The sequence below is a fragment of the Notolabrus celidotus genome, chromosome 12 (genome assembly GCF_009762535.1).
Source record: "Notolabrus celidotus isolate fNotCel1 chromosome 12, fNotCel1.pri, whole genome shotgun sequence".
NCBI classification, from domain to species: domain Eukaryota; kingdom Metazoa; phylum Chordata; class Actinopteri; order Labriformes; family Labridae; genus Notolabrus; species Notolabrus celidotus.
This window is the reverse complement of record NC_048283.1, coordinates 28,611,613-28,627,149: the sequence shown is the minus strand read 5'-3', so window position 1 is coordinate 28,627,149 and position 15,537 is coordinate 28,611,613. Positions and strand designations below refer to the sequence as shown.

The 15,537-nt window shown below is 41.2% G+C and overlaps 1 protein-coding gene across 2 annotated transcripts in view; it reads right to left on the bottom strand.

Annotated features, from left to right (window-relative positions):
* Positions 1-15,537, bottom strand: part of triob (trio Rho guanine nucleotide exchange factor b) — a 110,895-nt gene that overhangs the window by 51,048 nt on the left and 44,310 nt on the right. The window contains exons 5-13 of one of the 2 annotated variants that reach the window (XM_034697933.1): positions 14,274-14,348; positions 12,687-12,801; positions 9,662-9,854; positions 8,458-8,562; positions 7,777-8,244; positions 6,716-6,838; positions 2,135-2,326; positions 746-877; positions 294-524 (exon numbers count right to left, since the gene is read on the bottom strand). In XM_034697933.1, coding sequence (XP_034553824.1) covers positions 294-524; positions 746-877; positions 2,135-2,326; positions 6,716-6,838; positions 7,777-8,244; positions 8,458-8,562; positions 9,662-9,854; positions 12,687-12,801; positions 14,274-14,348 — 1,634 coding nt within the window. Of the gene's footprint in view, positions 1-293; positions 525-745; positions 878-2,134; positions 2,327-6,715; positions 6,839-7,776; positions 8,245-8,457; positions 8,563-9,661; positions 9,855-10,300; positions 10,381-12,686; positions 12,802-14,273; positions 14,349-15,537 lie in introns of those variants that run through there. The other variant, XM_034697934.1, reaches the window with a different exon arrangement.

Sequence of the window (15,537 nt, the reverse complement as noted above, 5' to 3'; positions counted from 1 at the left end):
GCCTTTTAAAAAGCTCAATAAAAACCAGTAAGATGTCTGTCAGTGCTGCTTTTAGATTTTCCTCAGATTAGGCGCATGCAAGTATTAAAAGAGTACTTCTTTTTACTGAGTTCAACAAAAGAAATTCCACGTATGAGTCAATCTATTCTGCAATAAACAAAACACTGATTACATGACAGGCTTTATTGCTTATATGTGTACGTGTTCACCACAAACCCTGCAGAAGCCCAGTTATTTGTTTGCCTTGTTGTATTTTGTATTTTGGACTTTGTTTGTGTTTCTGCGTCTCTTACTTGCTGGACATCCTGCTGAAAGACACACAGCTGCAGCCGTTGATGCAGGCGGACTTTGCGATGCTGCCAGATGTTTTCCAGCTGCCTCTGGTGATGCAGCACCTCGTGGATGATATCCAGGACGTGGTGCACAGCTTTGGAGTAGTTGGCCGACGCCATCAATGAATCAGCACTTCCAGGGGTCAAAGGTCGCTGCAGTTTATCCAAAAGAGACTTCCCATCCTGGCTTACCTGTAAAAGAGGAAAGATTTCATGTCATATTAGCAATCAAATACAGTCATCAAATAATGATGAAGCATCTTAAGTCTCAGCTGCTGAACTCCACAGTGAGCATAGTTGGAGATAACACGCCGCTAATGTGTCCTACTTTATCTATGTGTGCACATTTTCTCTTTTATCTGTGTTTGGATATTTACTATTGTTTCTATGTTTGCATATGTGTGTGAACTCACCTCAGAGTACGCAGTGGTGATGTGTTCATATAATCCCTGGTGATGATGGATTGTATCTTCCAGGTCCTGGAGTTCAGAGGGCAGCTCCCCTTCACCGCATGCCTTACACCACGGCTCCACTTTAGTCATGTACTGCAGAAAACACACACCATACATCAGTTTTACATAACACATAACCCAAAACTATACCATATATACAGGATAAACAGACAGCTCTATTCTGTCTAGCATTGTATCATACACAACATAATAGTAACACTGTGGGAGTTGTGAATGACTACATAGAGCAAAGGTCTCTAATTTCAATCACCTGGGCCTGAACTTTATCTTTCTTTGTTAAAAGTGTTATTGCACATTCATATAGCACAAACTGCATATCTATGGATGTTGGTATGATGGCACTTTTATATCAAAGCATTATTAATCCCTGGTAACATAGTGTATTAATAATCATCTAAATGTATGTAGTAAGTAAACCTCAAAAATGGATGTACAATAGTGATGGACATGGCAGTGCCAAAACTGGTATGCATGAAGCCTCCAGTTTGAACCCTATTCCTATCAGCCAATAAAAACAAAGAAAAACAATGACTCTGCAGAGGACTAGCTCCTGATAGTAGGCCCATCTAGCTCTGCATAAAGATTTGGCACCTGAACTGTTGTGGTTGGATACATGAAGGCTGACTAAGATAGAGACCGAGAGCTTGAAGTGAGAATGAGGGAAAGTTCAACAGAGTGAAAAGACAACACCGAGAAAAGGAAGGTTTGAAAAAAGGACTGAATAGTTGTTTTTCTGCTACAAGCAGAGCGAGGAGGAAGTGTATTTTTTCACTCCACATTCTGGTTTTACAAACTTGCTTTCTTTCACTGTTACTCTGTGAAGCAAGAGAAACAAAAGAGAGATATCTACCTCAAATATGTGAAGGAAACACACAATAACTTGACTATAATGATGCACTTTACACTAATAGAACGACATAGCATGAGGATAGCAATGGATTCTTTAACATTTATGACTGTAAGGAAAAGAGGCCACTCAGTGGATAAAAGGTGTCAACACTTAAGTAATGTACTGTTAGTGCAGAATAAGCAAAACAATGCAGAGCAGTATTGATCATTTAAACGGCCATTCAGTTGTATTTGGAATAAAGCACCCAGAGTACTTGTAAATTGTAGAGGAGCAGAAATATATTTATTTCTTACTACTCTGTCTCTTTATGGCTTTACTCCAATAAAAGTGATTAAACTATCGTCTATTTAACAATGTAAGAGTGCACAGTGATGTGGTTTCATGTCCACAGAAGTGATGCCTCAGTTTCATAATGGCCCTCTTTAGACAACATCAAAACTGTGCTGAGTTTTGTGCATGCTTCGATGTGCTGTCAGTACCTGGTCAGATTTCTGGTGGAAGCTGGCGGACATCTCTAGCAGGGTGCTGCGTTCATCCAGCGCTGCAGCAAAGGCCTTCCACTCCTGCTCCAGCTGACCTGAGATCTGCTGGATCTGCTGGGAGGCGTAGTGGCCCGACTCCAGGAGGCGGTTTCCTACTGACATGATCCGATTGATGTTCACATACACGTTCTGTGAAGCAAGAACAAGAAGCAAGATGTGAATGATTAAATTACATATTTATAGCTTTTGATTCAATAAATAGTGCCTTATTATTCTTCATAAGTCTTTATAAGGACAGACAGAATGCAGACAAACAAAGTGAATACTCAGATGTTATCAAAATTCTCACAAGTCCAGTGATTTTTTATCTAAAAGCAGCCGACCAGGCCTGTCGGACTCATATAAAAATTGTTCAGTGTCTAACTTATGGCCAATCTAAGGTAATTTATCAGGCTAAAAGTTCATGTATTGTTGTTGTTTCATTTTTGGTGCAGTAATGAGAGGAGCTGCAGTTTTTTCTCTTGACTGACACAGCAATTAAAATGTTTGTTTTAAATAAATAGTAGCTACAATCACATTAAGAAACACAGTGAATAATTTGAGGTAAACAAAACACAAACCATGCAGCCTGGTCATATGTTACTCTGCCCACACAGTCACACAGTCACACAGTCACACACACACACACACACACACACACACACACACACGCACGCACACACACCCTTGTGGGCATTAAGGAGTAATTCACCAGGGAGGCATACCTCATGTGAATAATGAACAGAAACACATTTGTCTCTTAATCTTTCAGTCTTTTTTAATATATGGGTTCCAAGCTGTTCTGTGTAGATAGGCATGGATCAGCAAACACTAATTAACAACTGTGTTAACAGCCTGTTATTATTCTATTCAATTACTGCTCCAGGAGCCTATTATGGCTCTTAGTTTGCCTCTTTCGATCACTACAGGGAGAAAGGCTGAGCTGAACACCAGCTATAGCTCTCCAACAGAGGCAGGCAGGATTCTGGGAAAAGAAAGTATGAAATGTGTTTAATGTTGCACACTCTGAATTGGTGTCTCTCTTTTTTTTTTTTTTATCTCTACTGATTTCAGATGTTGATGATTGTATTTTTTCTACAACAAGGTTTGAATGCAAGTTTTTCCCTTGCAACTATTTAAAGAGTTTCCCTGATGTCCAAAAATCCAGAATAACCTCGACAATGGAGCTTCTAAAGCACTAAATGAAGTCTGATGTTAACAGAAGTGCTTAAAATATGCTCAAATGAGAAATGATGCTGTACGACTGCATTTGAACACACAGCAGTAGGTGAGTTGGGATTCACAAAAGAACAGCAGTGCACATCTAGAGCTACAATAATCCTATTATAAATAGTACAAAGACTCAAATCAAACATGAGGGAAAAATCTCTAAGCTGTTACAGATCTTATGTGGTATTAAACCACAGGAAATAGTTATGATATATTTTGTACAGGACGTATGCACAAAAAAGACCTCAAGGAGAGCACACGCCCAGTCACAACCAATAAGCCTCAGGGCGTTTGGGCCATCTGCAGGACATTAAATAACACAGGCTCGAGTACTGAGGCACGCTGGGTGGTAAAGTCTTAATCCAAAACTGACGGACAGACAGGGGGAGGGCAGGACAGAGATAGCAAAGGGTATTCCTAATTCAAACCTGATGAGGGCAAGAGGTGAGAGAGAGAGAGAGAGAGAGAGAGAGAGAGAGAGAGAGAGAGAGAGAGAGAGAGAGAGAGAGAGAGAGAGGGAAAAAAGCAAGGGACAGGAAAGGTGCAGGGAAGGGAGGACAACACTGTTGACCCAGAAATCAATCAATCCACTCAGGAGGAAAACAAATAAGGCCGCTGTAGTATTTGAGTATTTGCTTTGTGAATGACCTACAGAACAAGGAGAGGATCTTGTGTACAACAGCAGAACTTGACTTGCTGGCTGTCTCGCAAAGGGCCAAAGAATGACGAGGTGGTAAAAAAGACAGACTCAGAATCTGCTGCCTGTTGCATTTGTACTTAGTACCTGTGGGAAACTAGGGTAACTCCCATGTTCAGACCAGTTTTGACTCAAAGTAGCAAATAACAGGGAGTAGCAGTACCCTTTACACCTGGGATTGTACAAGTAGCTATCACTTCAAGCAGAACAGACCTTGTCAAAAACAAACCTCTAAATCTATTCATGTCATATGTAAATAGCTTCCATACGTACGCAGACATAGTTTTGTAGTTAGTCAGAGTTGTTTTCGGGGTCTATTTTGTGCTACTCATAGTAGAGTGGTGTCTTATTACTTTACATGTCTGCCATTTATTTCTGCTTTTAAATGACTTACAGTAAACACATGTGTGTACAGCTCCATGAGGGAATCAACTAATACATGTTCATCACTAAAGAGGGAACCTGCTCTTTTTTTAACAAAGCAATTTAAATGTACTAATGAGTTTATTTTCCTTTCTCATTTAAGGAGGCACCACACACTTAAACCACTGAAGGTTTTCTTGCTGTTGTAACCCAGGCAAGAAAAAGATAAGTGTTGTGGCTCTTTACTAATATTCAGGCCTTAGGCTCCAGGCGTTCCTAGACTTCTGATATCAGCCCACCTTCAATATGTTGGTTGCATTGTTTAACGTAACAAAAAGGGGTTACACGGTACCAAAACTGTTAAATTATTGCGGGAAGTTTAACACATAAGTGGATGTTGAGAAAATGTAGAAAGCTAAAATAAAGACTAAGTTCATATGTTTCTTTCAGTTCTCATCAGAAGCATTATAAACAAAGCCTTTCAACACTATACTCTACTCTACCTTCCTATAATATGAATAATTTAAAGAGAAGTCCTTCATTACCAAAGTGCATTTGTTCAGTACCTCCTGTAGGGGGCATGACAGAAACACATACCCTCTATTGAAGTGACAATGACAGGTTTTGTCAATATTATTGCTCACTTGATTGCAAACATTCATCATTGATGTGACTGAAACATTGACTTAATGTAGTTCATGCTGATTTTCCACACCTTTTGCAATCATCAATATCATTATTAGTGAATGTGATGTTGCTGCATTGTCACACCTCTTCTTTGAAACTACAGATACCAGAGTAAAGGGTCAGACCTGTGTGAAAGGGGGTTATGTTGTTTCCCTTGTTTTAGTTCTCCTATACAAACTCACAGCTTTTGGAAACAAAACAGAATCTCTAATATTATGAACACACATAAACACACATAAACACACACACACCCTGACCCTGTGTATTTCCACTCAGCAATGTAGGCAACAGGAAGGGGAAACACTGCTTCCTGTGGAAGAATGGGTGGAGGGGGTGGTGGCCACTCTGTGTGTACCCAACGGTGTACATGTGTGAGTTTATACTGCAGCTCCATCTGTCTCTTCTACTTCTGTTGTCTCAGTGCTTGTTGGTTCATCTCCATCCACACTGTTGACACAACTGGCTGTGGGTCGTCACTGAAGCGGCCCCTGGGCCCCCATGTTGAGACCGTTCAGTGCACATGGTTCCTCACGCTGGTGATTTGTGACAGTGTGTGTAAACCATGGCCTGTGCTCTCCCTGGGCTACATTTTTCTCACAAGAACAACAGAAGCTGTATAATGGTCAGAATCTAAATATCTGTTATTTTACACAAATTGCTGCTTAAGAAGATTTGTTTTAATAGAAATTAGAGGCGAAGAGGGGAATATGTTAAGATACGTTTCCTTTTTTGGTCCTGATTGTTTTGAACCAGTTTTAATCCAAGACATATTAGATCTTTTGACACCACGTAAAGTAGATCCTTGATAGACATCCCTAGTCCAAGCTTGATTTTAAAGGTAAGTAAGTTATGTAACCATTAAATAATGCAATATGATGAACTCTGAGATAACGTGACGTCACAAACGTGACTTTATCAGGGGATTAGACGAGTGCATGGTTTGTTGAGGCTGGAAGAAAAACACGAGCACCACGGGTCAGGGATCGATGATGTGTGTTTTTAGTTGGCAGAAAGACTATGAGGGGTTAAAGGAACTAGCAGAGCAGAGCTAGTGGAGCTGCACAGTCGATACAGACTAATGTCCACAGCTATTATAAGTCAGCAGAAGAGAACGAACACACTACAGTGAGGAACAGGAGGGCAGGCAGGGCGCTGGAGCAGAGCAGCAGAGGGCAGCACACAGCTTTGGGAGGGGCAGGGAAGCAATATGGGTCAATTATGGGAACGGCACTGTGACAAGACATGACATGGGGGTGCGTAGGGGGTGGATGTTGGTGGAGCAGAGTAGAAAACAGCTGAATAATATGAGAGGGAAAGTGGCAGGATAGAAAATATCAGTGTACGGACAGAGAGGAGGGTTTGGGATAAAAGGCTTTGAAAAGCAGAGGTGTGCTTGTGTTTGTGAGTGTAGTGGTTAGACAGGAGGAGAGTGGGAGCAAAGGAAGGGGGGCTTGGTTTGTATCTGTGAATGACAGTAATGGTGATACTTTGTGACTGCATTGCCTGTGTGTTTGTGCGTGTGTGTGTGTGTATGCACAGAAGAAACAAAGGCATCATCTTACCATGCAGTTCATAGCAAAATGGTTGTGCTGGGTTTGCAGCTCGACGGCGTGCTGGTGGTTCCCTCCAATCTCTGTGTAGCTGGTGAGAAAAAGCCCCTTGTTGTGCATGATCCAATCGAACATCTACATCCAGAAGAGAGACACGAAATGCGGTTAGCTTTATGGGATTCACTACAAATGAAAAGGTTCTTTCCATCTGCTGTTAAGCAGCGGTGAAAATAAGAGAGCTGCTGCTGTTTGGTGTTTGCAATTAAACATCTGTCACCACACAGCGCTGCAAAGACTTCTGCATGGAAGTATGTTCTTTGAGTGAGTTCTGTTTTCTTTCTACATGTATGAAAAGAGGTGTTTAATCACAGCCCTGACACTTTCCATAGCAAGCCTCTGCGTTTGCCCCCAGCCCTGAACAGCTCACATCGCTACATTTCCCAGCTCCAGACACACAAACTCACACTCTTCTGAAGCAGTGACGACATACAGGCCCGCACTCGTTCACATCTATTATCACTCTTCTTTTGTATTTACACAAACGCAGAGCTCAGATATTTGACCAAGATAGAAAGTTGGCCTTTTGTAGCCAAAAATGTGAGGTATACATAACTATTTATTTTTTCAAATCATAAAAAATGTAGGAATCAAACGCAAATTAAGAACATAAGATTTGTTTTTTGGGCTATTTCACATTCTGGCAACACTGGCCAGTAATTTCAGTCGATCATTTTTTAAGCTTGTAACACCTATAAATATACACAGCTCCACTAATCTGGCCTACATGGGGATAAAGTTTGATCTGAGGACTTAAATGTGTGGATTAATGTAATGTTTCCAAATACCCGGCACAGACAGGCATGCATGCTTGTGCACAGAATAAGTTCTTGCACAACATTGAATACCCGTAGGTTTCATGAAATGAACTGCACTATGATGCATATTAACATAAAGCAACAATGGTGCAAGAGTATGACATAGCAGGCAGAAAACAATCAACCTTGTTCTTGGTTTGAATCATCATGTGAGTAGCATTGAGGACAGAATACTGTAGAAAAGAAAAGCAAACTGACCTTTTCTGCGTCTTGTTCGAACAGACGCAGCTGGAAACACTGGTCCAGCTTCAGCTTCCTCATGTGCCACAGCTGCTGCAGATTCTGACGAGTCCCGTGCAGCTTGTCTAACAAGCCTGTCACCTTAGCTACCAGGTTGTGTGCGTCTGCGTGCGTATGGAAGCCATGATGATGGTCATTTGAGTCTCCGCTAGCTCCACCCGTGCGGTTTCCATATCCGCTATCACCGCTACTTCCCCCTACATTGTGTGATTGCAGCCTCTGTAGCAGCCTGCGTCCCTGCACATCCAGCTCCTCCACTGATGCCTTTGTGGCCCTTTTCTTCAGCCCTGCGTGCTCCTCCATGAGCCTCCGAGCCCCCTCCAGGTCCCGCGGGAGATCACGCTGGGACAAGGTGTCCTGGAGCTCCTCCAGGCGTGACAGTGCCCGCGCTGCGTCGCTGGCAAAGGTCTCGAAAGACAGCCGCACCTGAGGGGAAGTTAAAAATGACTTGTCATTTCCAAAATGGGAACACTGCTGAATTTAATTTGATAAAATATTTACAAAAGAAACAGTCCTGCTGAGAGGAGCACAGCTGTTTCTTAATTAAACTCATAAGCCTTCAGACAAAGGCTGGTTTCTTTGGCATGACTTGATAAGAAGCAAAGGCAAAAAACTAATAAAAAGAAGAAGTATCCAAACCTCAATCCAGTCATCATGGTTGTACTCTAAGCTGCCCTCGAAGTCAGCTGTCAGCTGGGATGGATCCACAATCTTGGATAAACCCTCTAAGGAGACCATCACCGTCTGGTACCAGGAGGAAGAAGTGGCACATTTGAAATCAGAAAGGATGAGATAAAAGGTGGATGAAATCAGGCCAGGACAGAAGAATACATGATTGGGAAAGGAGGATAAGGGTGAAAAAAAGCCACGACAGTATAGTTCTCATCACAATCATCATCTTCCCTGTATCTCAAAGTAATCAAATGTTAAATTATCCAAATATCTCCCACTATTACTCCCAGATTATGAACAGAATGTGCAGAGTCAGTGGCTCCACACGTCCTCTGTTTAGATAGGTGGAGTGACCCAAAAAAGAAAAACATTCCAGACATTTTAAGCAGCCGTGGTGTTATCATTCATAAGATGGAAACACACGGATATAAACTCTGTGGAAGCACAAACAGAAAGCGGTGAGGTCCATTAGAGCAAGGTAAACACAATAAACTGCTGAATAAACAGTCAGATTTGAGGCTAGAGTCTGTGCTCTGAGATACAGATGCAAGACTTGTGATATCGTTCAGCATCTTTCAAACTGCAAGCAGAGCGAGACACACTTAGAGGAGTGGTTGGAAGTGGAGGCGTGGCTCTTAGCTATGAAAACATCTTCTTGTTTTGGTGGATAATAAGCAGCAGTTGTAAAAACTCAACCAAAAAAACCCAACATATTCATCAGTTCATCTAACCCAGAACTTTACAGTCACAGAGTCAACTCACTGATCTTCTGAGTCCCAATCACAAACACATTTCACATCATGAAAAAACAACAAGTGGCATGTCCACACACAAATTGCTGCTATCAAGATGAGATGCTTTGCCATGTCCCATATATCCCACAGTTTCCATAGTAACTGGGTCAGGACTAAATATACCAGCACCACATGCCCACATGGGACAGAGCAGAGCCACTGTCACTGAGCGGCAGTCAAATTAGAGCTGATAGATCGACACCACTGGCGATGATACATTACTGATGTTACTTTCTATCCATCTCAATAGCTCATAAACAAAAGATGATATATCAGATAGGATTGGATGCAACATCGTAAGCAACACAACCCAAGCTGAACTGTTGAATGAACAAGTTTCAGTGTAGGGAGTAGTGTAAATATGGAGTATCTCCCACCTCAAATTCAAACTTGGAGCTGCCGAAGTTGGTTCTTTGCTTTTGCCAGAAGTTGTCCGGCTTGATGATGAGAGCGACGTGAATACAGGAAGGAAAAGACTCCTGGAGGATCTTCAGCAGGGGCTTGATGCTGTCCCACTTAGAACCACGCATGTCCACAATGACTGTGAAGCCATGTCGGGCGACCTCCTCACTGCAGAACACACAAAGAAAAGAGGTCAAATCCTTGGATTAAAGAGCAACTTTACACATGGTGATACATGTTAACTGGATATTCTTCATTATGCTAGCATTGGACTATCAGATAATAAAGACAGATCATCACAAAAAGCGAAATGATATCAGATTCATTGATATGAAACATAACAAATGACCTTAAAGAGTCAGTTTCAAACTATTCAATCACATTACTTTCACTGCTAAAATAGAGAAAAGGTAAAGGAGTGACTATAAAGCCAAAACACACAGCCACACACACCAATATATCAGATTGTAAATTCAGTAAAGGATCTGTTTTAACTGCATCCATGCCAAAAAAGATGTAAAGTTGAAAGATCCCATGCAAACCTCCAGAGCATCTGGGAAGGAAAAAAACAGCAGTTAAAACATTCAAGCGTTGAAATTTCCACTGCTGCTTACCAGGAGTCCTGCTGCTGTATAAGTCCATAAAAGGTTGTTTCTCAGTGTTAACGGCTTTAATCTGAACGTGTCTAACTAAGAGACAGAAACAGACACAGGCCCTGCTGCTCTAACTCACTCTGACCTCACTCTCTGAAAACAGATCGGCAGCCAAATGGGTAGAGAAAAACAGAGCAGGGAGGAGGGCGAGAGAGAGAGAGAGAGAGAGAGAGAGAGAGAGAGAGAGAGAGAGGAAAGAGAGACTGAACAGAGAGAGAGTGAGAGAAAGAGAGGGAGGGAGGTGTAACAAAGACAGAAGAAATATTTAGACAAGACAGAGAAATCAGGCTGAAGAGAAGAACCTGACCTCCTTCTGAGCCTAAAACTGGAGGACTAGTTACCTTTGACAGCCCTTTTTTCTCTCTCTTGTTTTACCTCTCAACGCACTCTCTAAAAAAGTGAAGCTTTCAGAAGCCTGCTGTCACATCTGCAACCAGGGTGTTCTGATCAAGGCAGACTACTTGTTTTTTCAGCCATACTCATAGAAAATGTTAATTAAAGCATTAAAATAACATTATAAGCATGGTTTTATTATTTCCTCGTAGTATCTGACAACAAAGCAAACACCTTTGACAAACCCAGGTGGTCTGTCTCCAGATTAAAATGGCATTTTAACATGAAACTGAAGTACTGAGAAAGTGCAAGACTAAAGTGCAAGAATGATGGCAAAACATCAGAGTCACTGTTATCTTGTAACTCCTCAGCTCTTGTTTTGTGATGATAGAGCTCCTGGAATGATGGCCAACTTTCTGTAGCGTCATCTGGCTGGCGGTTAGCGATCGACTGATATCAGTTTCACAAGGGCCGATTATAATTAGAGAGCAGGTCACCCAATGGCTGATAAATTATGCCAATATAATTTTGTTGTTGTTGTCTTGCATTTCATAAAATATAACCCTTTATTAATAATAATAATAATAATAATAACATCTATTATTCCTTCATTCATCATGAATATTACAATTTAACATACATGGTGATTTTCGCCAGTAACATGCTTTAGTGTATTTAAAAAATATATTGGATGATACTATTAGCGATTTTATAGTCCAAAATACAAAGCCATATCTGCCAAATAAACGCCATCATTCCTTGATCGATTTTATTTCCTGAAATGACGCCTGTTCATCTGTTTCTGATGAGTCCCAGTTTCACTGTAAATAGTAGGTTACACAGAGTCTTCACTTACTTCAGCTGTAAGAAACCCTACCCCAAACAATTCATATAGTTTTAGCAATTAAGGGGACTCAAACAAATGTAAATGACAACATGGTATTTAAATTTATTGAAACAAAAAGTCAACCTTGTCATGTCTGTCCTCAAGAGGAGAAGAAAATAACTCTTCAAATATCTGGAGAACTCAGAGATGGATCCATACCCAGAATTGTGTTATCAATTTCTTAAAATCTGTTAAAAACATTTTGTCTCTCGAGTAGTTTGCTCACAGACTTGCACTATGCATGAAACAAATTTGCATCAGGTTGACTGCTTACTTTAATACACACAGATGTTGAGTATTTTGGAGTTTGCCCCGGACATCCTAGAACACCCTCAGGGAGCAGTGGAGAAACCTGGACCCAATTTCTGTAGTAACTGATCTGGACCGCCCCTCGCCTGAAGACACATCTCAAAACTCCACATTGGAAAAAAGACTTAAAAGCACTAGGCCTGCAACGCGATAGAAAAACCCAGAATAGGGAAAGATCAGAAGCAGCAAGCGAGCTTTTCCTCCAACTAATCACAACTGACTCCATACAGCACTGCCTGGAGCGAAGTGTTAAATGTGAAGGAAAGGTGCTTCTCAACCTGAACGACTGCCTGAACAAAAGTACAGAGCGAGAACAACTCTGCATCCTGTGGCTACACGCTTCCTGCAGCAGAGTTTAGACTGTAGACCGTACAACAATGCAAACCAAGGAAACAGGAAAGAAAAGAGGGAAAAAGAAGTGGCAATGTACAACACTCCAAGTTGACATTATCAGAAGCAGAGGGAGAGAGGTGAAAGTTACAAACAGTGGTAACCCACGTAAAGGAGGAGAAGCTTTTCTTGAAAGTAAGAAGGAAATGAGAGGGGGAGGAGAGAAAAGGGGGGCTGAATCTTCACAGAGAATCTAAAATAAAGCCATCCCAGCTTTCTGTAGCCTCAGGTTATACTTCAGCCTTTTAAATCCAAGCAAGGTGGGAAAGTCTGACACGAAGAAAGTGATGAGAAGTGTGTGAGTGTGACTGCATGAGAGGAGAGGAGCAAGAGTCTGACTCAAATTAACCTGGGATCAAGAGCAGGCTCTATAAGTCAGCACATGTGCATGTTCAAAGTCTGCATACGAGGTTGAAGAGCATTTTCTACCTGGGAATAGTAGCCAGGTAAGCTATGAGGCGGCGCAGATCTTCAGGTCGTATTCTGTCATGGTTACTTCGTGCTGGAAAGGTGAGAACGGGACCTCCGCGTCTGTCTCGGCCACCTTTGGGGAAGAAAACCGGAGAGAAAAATATGAAATCAACTTCCCACAAAGATAAAGCTCACACAGCATAATATAGCAACACTGTGACAAAGCTAGCTAAACTAAGTGAATCTTTGAAGGACCATTTATGAAGACCTACAGAATACAACCCTGAAAAGATGTGGAGTGGACGCAGCAGTTCTCTCATGCCAGGAAGCTAATGTGTGTTGGTACCATCTGTGAAATTGTCTGCAGTTAGTCATGAGTAAACTGAGTCAAATGGAAGCGTCAGAGCACACACTTGTCTCACAATGACGACACCAGTACTAGCCTTTGACTCAGTGTTCAGAAACAAACAACACTAATTATTAAGGAGCAGAGAGAATCACTCAAACTGGACAGTAAGTGGGGCATCATCTCTTTAGTTTACAGAGGGAGAGGAAGAGGCTCAGATCACCACTAAGATAAAACAATTTCTGCAAATAAGAAACTGAACTTAAAAAAAGCAAATAAATCATTGAAGCTGGAGCTCAAACTTAAAACAGAATGATACTAAAGCTTCTGTGTAGTGACATTTAAGTGACATCTAACATTGCTCTCCTCTTCAAGGTTCTCCTGAATCATGCAAATAGTACCATATGTATGACGCAAATTGTCGTCCAATGAAAGGTCTCTACAGATGTATGAGAATAAAAAAGGTCCTTCATACAAGCACAGAGACCAGTTTGAAATTTTAACGAGCTTTTCTAAAATCAAGGCCAAAATCAGGTTGCACAAAAAAGATAAAATGATTCTCCTCTTTATAAATGAAGCTTCTGAAATAGCATTCCAGTCTTCTCGACATGATTCAGTTTAGAACGACTGGTGGACAACTGGAGAAAACAGACGTCTTTTTAGTCTCTTTTTCACTGAAGATAGAAAAAAAAGCGTTGAAAGGAAGTTTTAATGAGTCACACCAACACCATACTATGCCAAACACAATATTGCTGTAGAGTAAATGAGCAGTGCAATGGGTAACAGATCAGATCAACCCCAATGGCCTGGTTGCATGTGATCTGCATAAAATGAACCATCATGGTGTGAAATGAAATTAACTTCTGCTCAATCTAACCCACTAACCACCCTCTAACTTTACAGGGATGCTAAACTTGGTATGCTAGCTGCATTTATGTTAGATATATGAACAATATAGGTTCACTGCACTAATAAAAGACTGTCCAGTCTTCTCAAACACTGTTGCATAATTTAGAAAAGGGTTGTAAAGTGTTGATATCACAATGTACAGCAGAGTGGCTTCTTTGCATCAAAGGCTGCTCCAGATTTTCTTACCTCTGGGTCCAAAGCTGAAATATGCACAATTACAGTCAAAGCTAGCTGAGGGGTAAAAATGTTTCATAAAATCCTTTTTTTTCTCCATGACTCAAACCCCTCAGAATCTCTGTGATCCCTTTCATCTTTACAAAGCAAAGATATCAAAACTTTACATTACACACCTGAGAGGAAGGCGACTTTCTCCTTGAGGATGGGAAGCACATCGATGGCCTTCATATCCTCATTGCGATGAAACCCTGAAACACAGAGGCAAGCAGGAAAGAAGGTCAGCAAGGCAGGAGGCTCAAAACCAAATCAGGAAGCAAAAACAAAGAATAAAGAAAACAGCCAGTTGAGCCGCACTGTGACCAGCAACACATTTAGTTTAGTTTGTGCTGAGTTTGTTGAGTGTTTGCTGATAATGCCTCAGATTTGACCAACTCAGCAAATGCTATAATCCAGATTACTTCAATCTAGCCTATCAAAGATACAATGGCACTGTATGTAGCCTGTGAGGAAGACTGTAAACACGGTGAACGACTGTTTTTGACATATTTTATAAAGGGCAACATTGTTTTACATCAGGCCAGGATGAACAGCTTTGAGAAAACCATCCTGCACACCTCTGTTAATCTTTAAAATGTATGTTGCAGTTTGTTCAAAAAGTGTGTTTACAATAAAGAACAGAGGAAAAGAATACAAGTGGGTGTCTTTATGAGTTCAGCTAGATTTATAGCAGGTCAAGAACAAGTATTGTTGTTAGTTTGACTTTGATAAGGTGTCAGCACATCAAAGTTAAAACACACAATTTGACTGGACTACATTTTTCATTTTGCAGATATTTCATCCTTTTTTTAAATCATGTTGAACCCCCGATTCATTTGATCATGACAACTTGATATATCATTTCCACCTTAAGTGTTAACCCTGCCAGGATTAAGAGGGGCTCACCTCTGTTTTGGTACGTTTTTCAAATGTCAACTCTTTTGCCTCGCCTCCTCAACAGATGGCACACTGACTAGGAAGCAGGATGGAGGTATACACACACTCACACACAGAACACCAAACACATCAAAACACACACTCACACCAACTGACTTTTATCTCTTTGTTGTGTCAGAGCAGTCAGTCATGAAGACAACTGAACCAGATGGTCTGCTGAACAGAGTAATGTAGGAATGTGTGATATAGTCAAATACCATTGCATATTTTCTGCCACTGATTACCACTTTATGACAAATCAGATGAACAGTTTCTCGTTTATACTGAATGACAAACGCTCTATCACTGCCACAATGAAAGACTTTACACACTGGGATGCACAGTGATCTATAGCTGAGAGCTACACATGGATCACGATATTGACAGCTTTGATTGATCACTGAGGATGAGTGCATGAGAGGGAGGAGGTGGTCTCTGCAGACGCACTCAGTTGGTGATGTCATC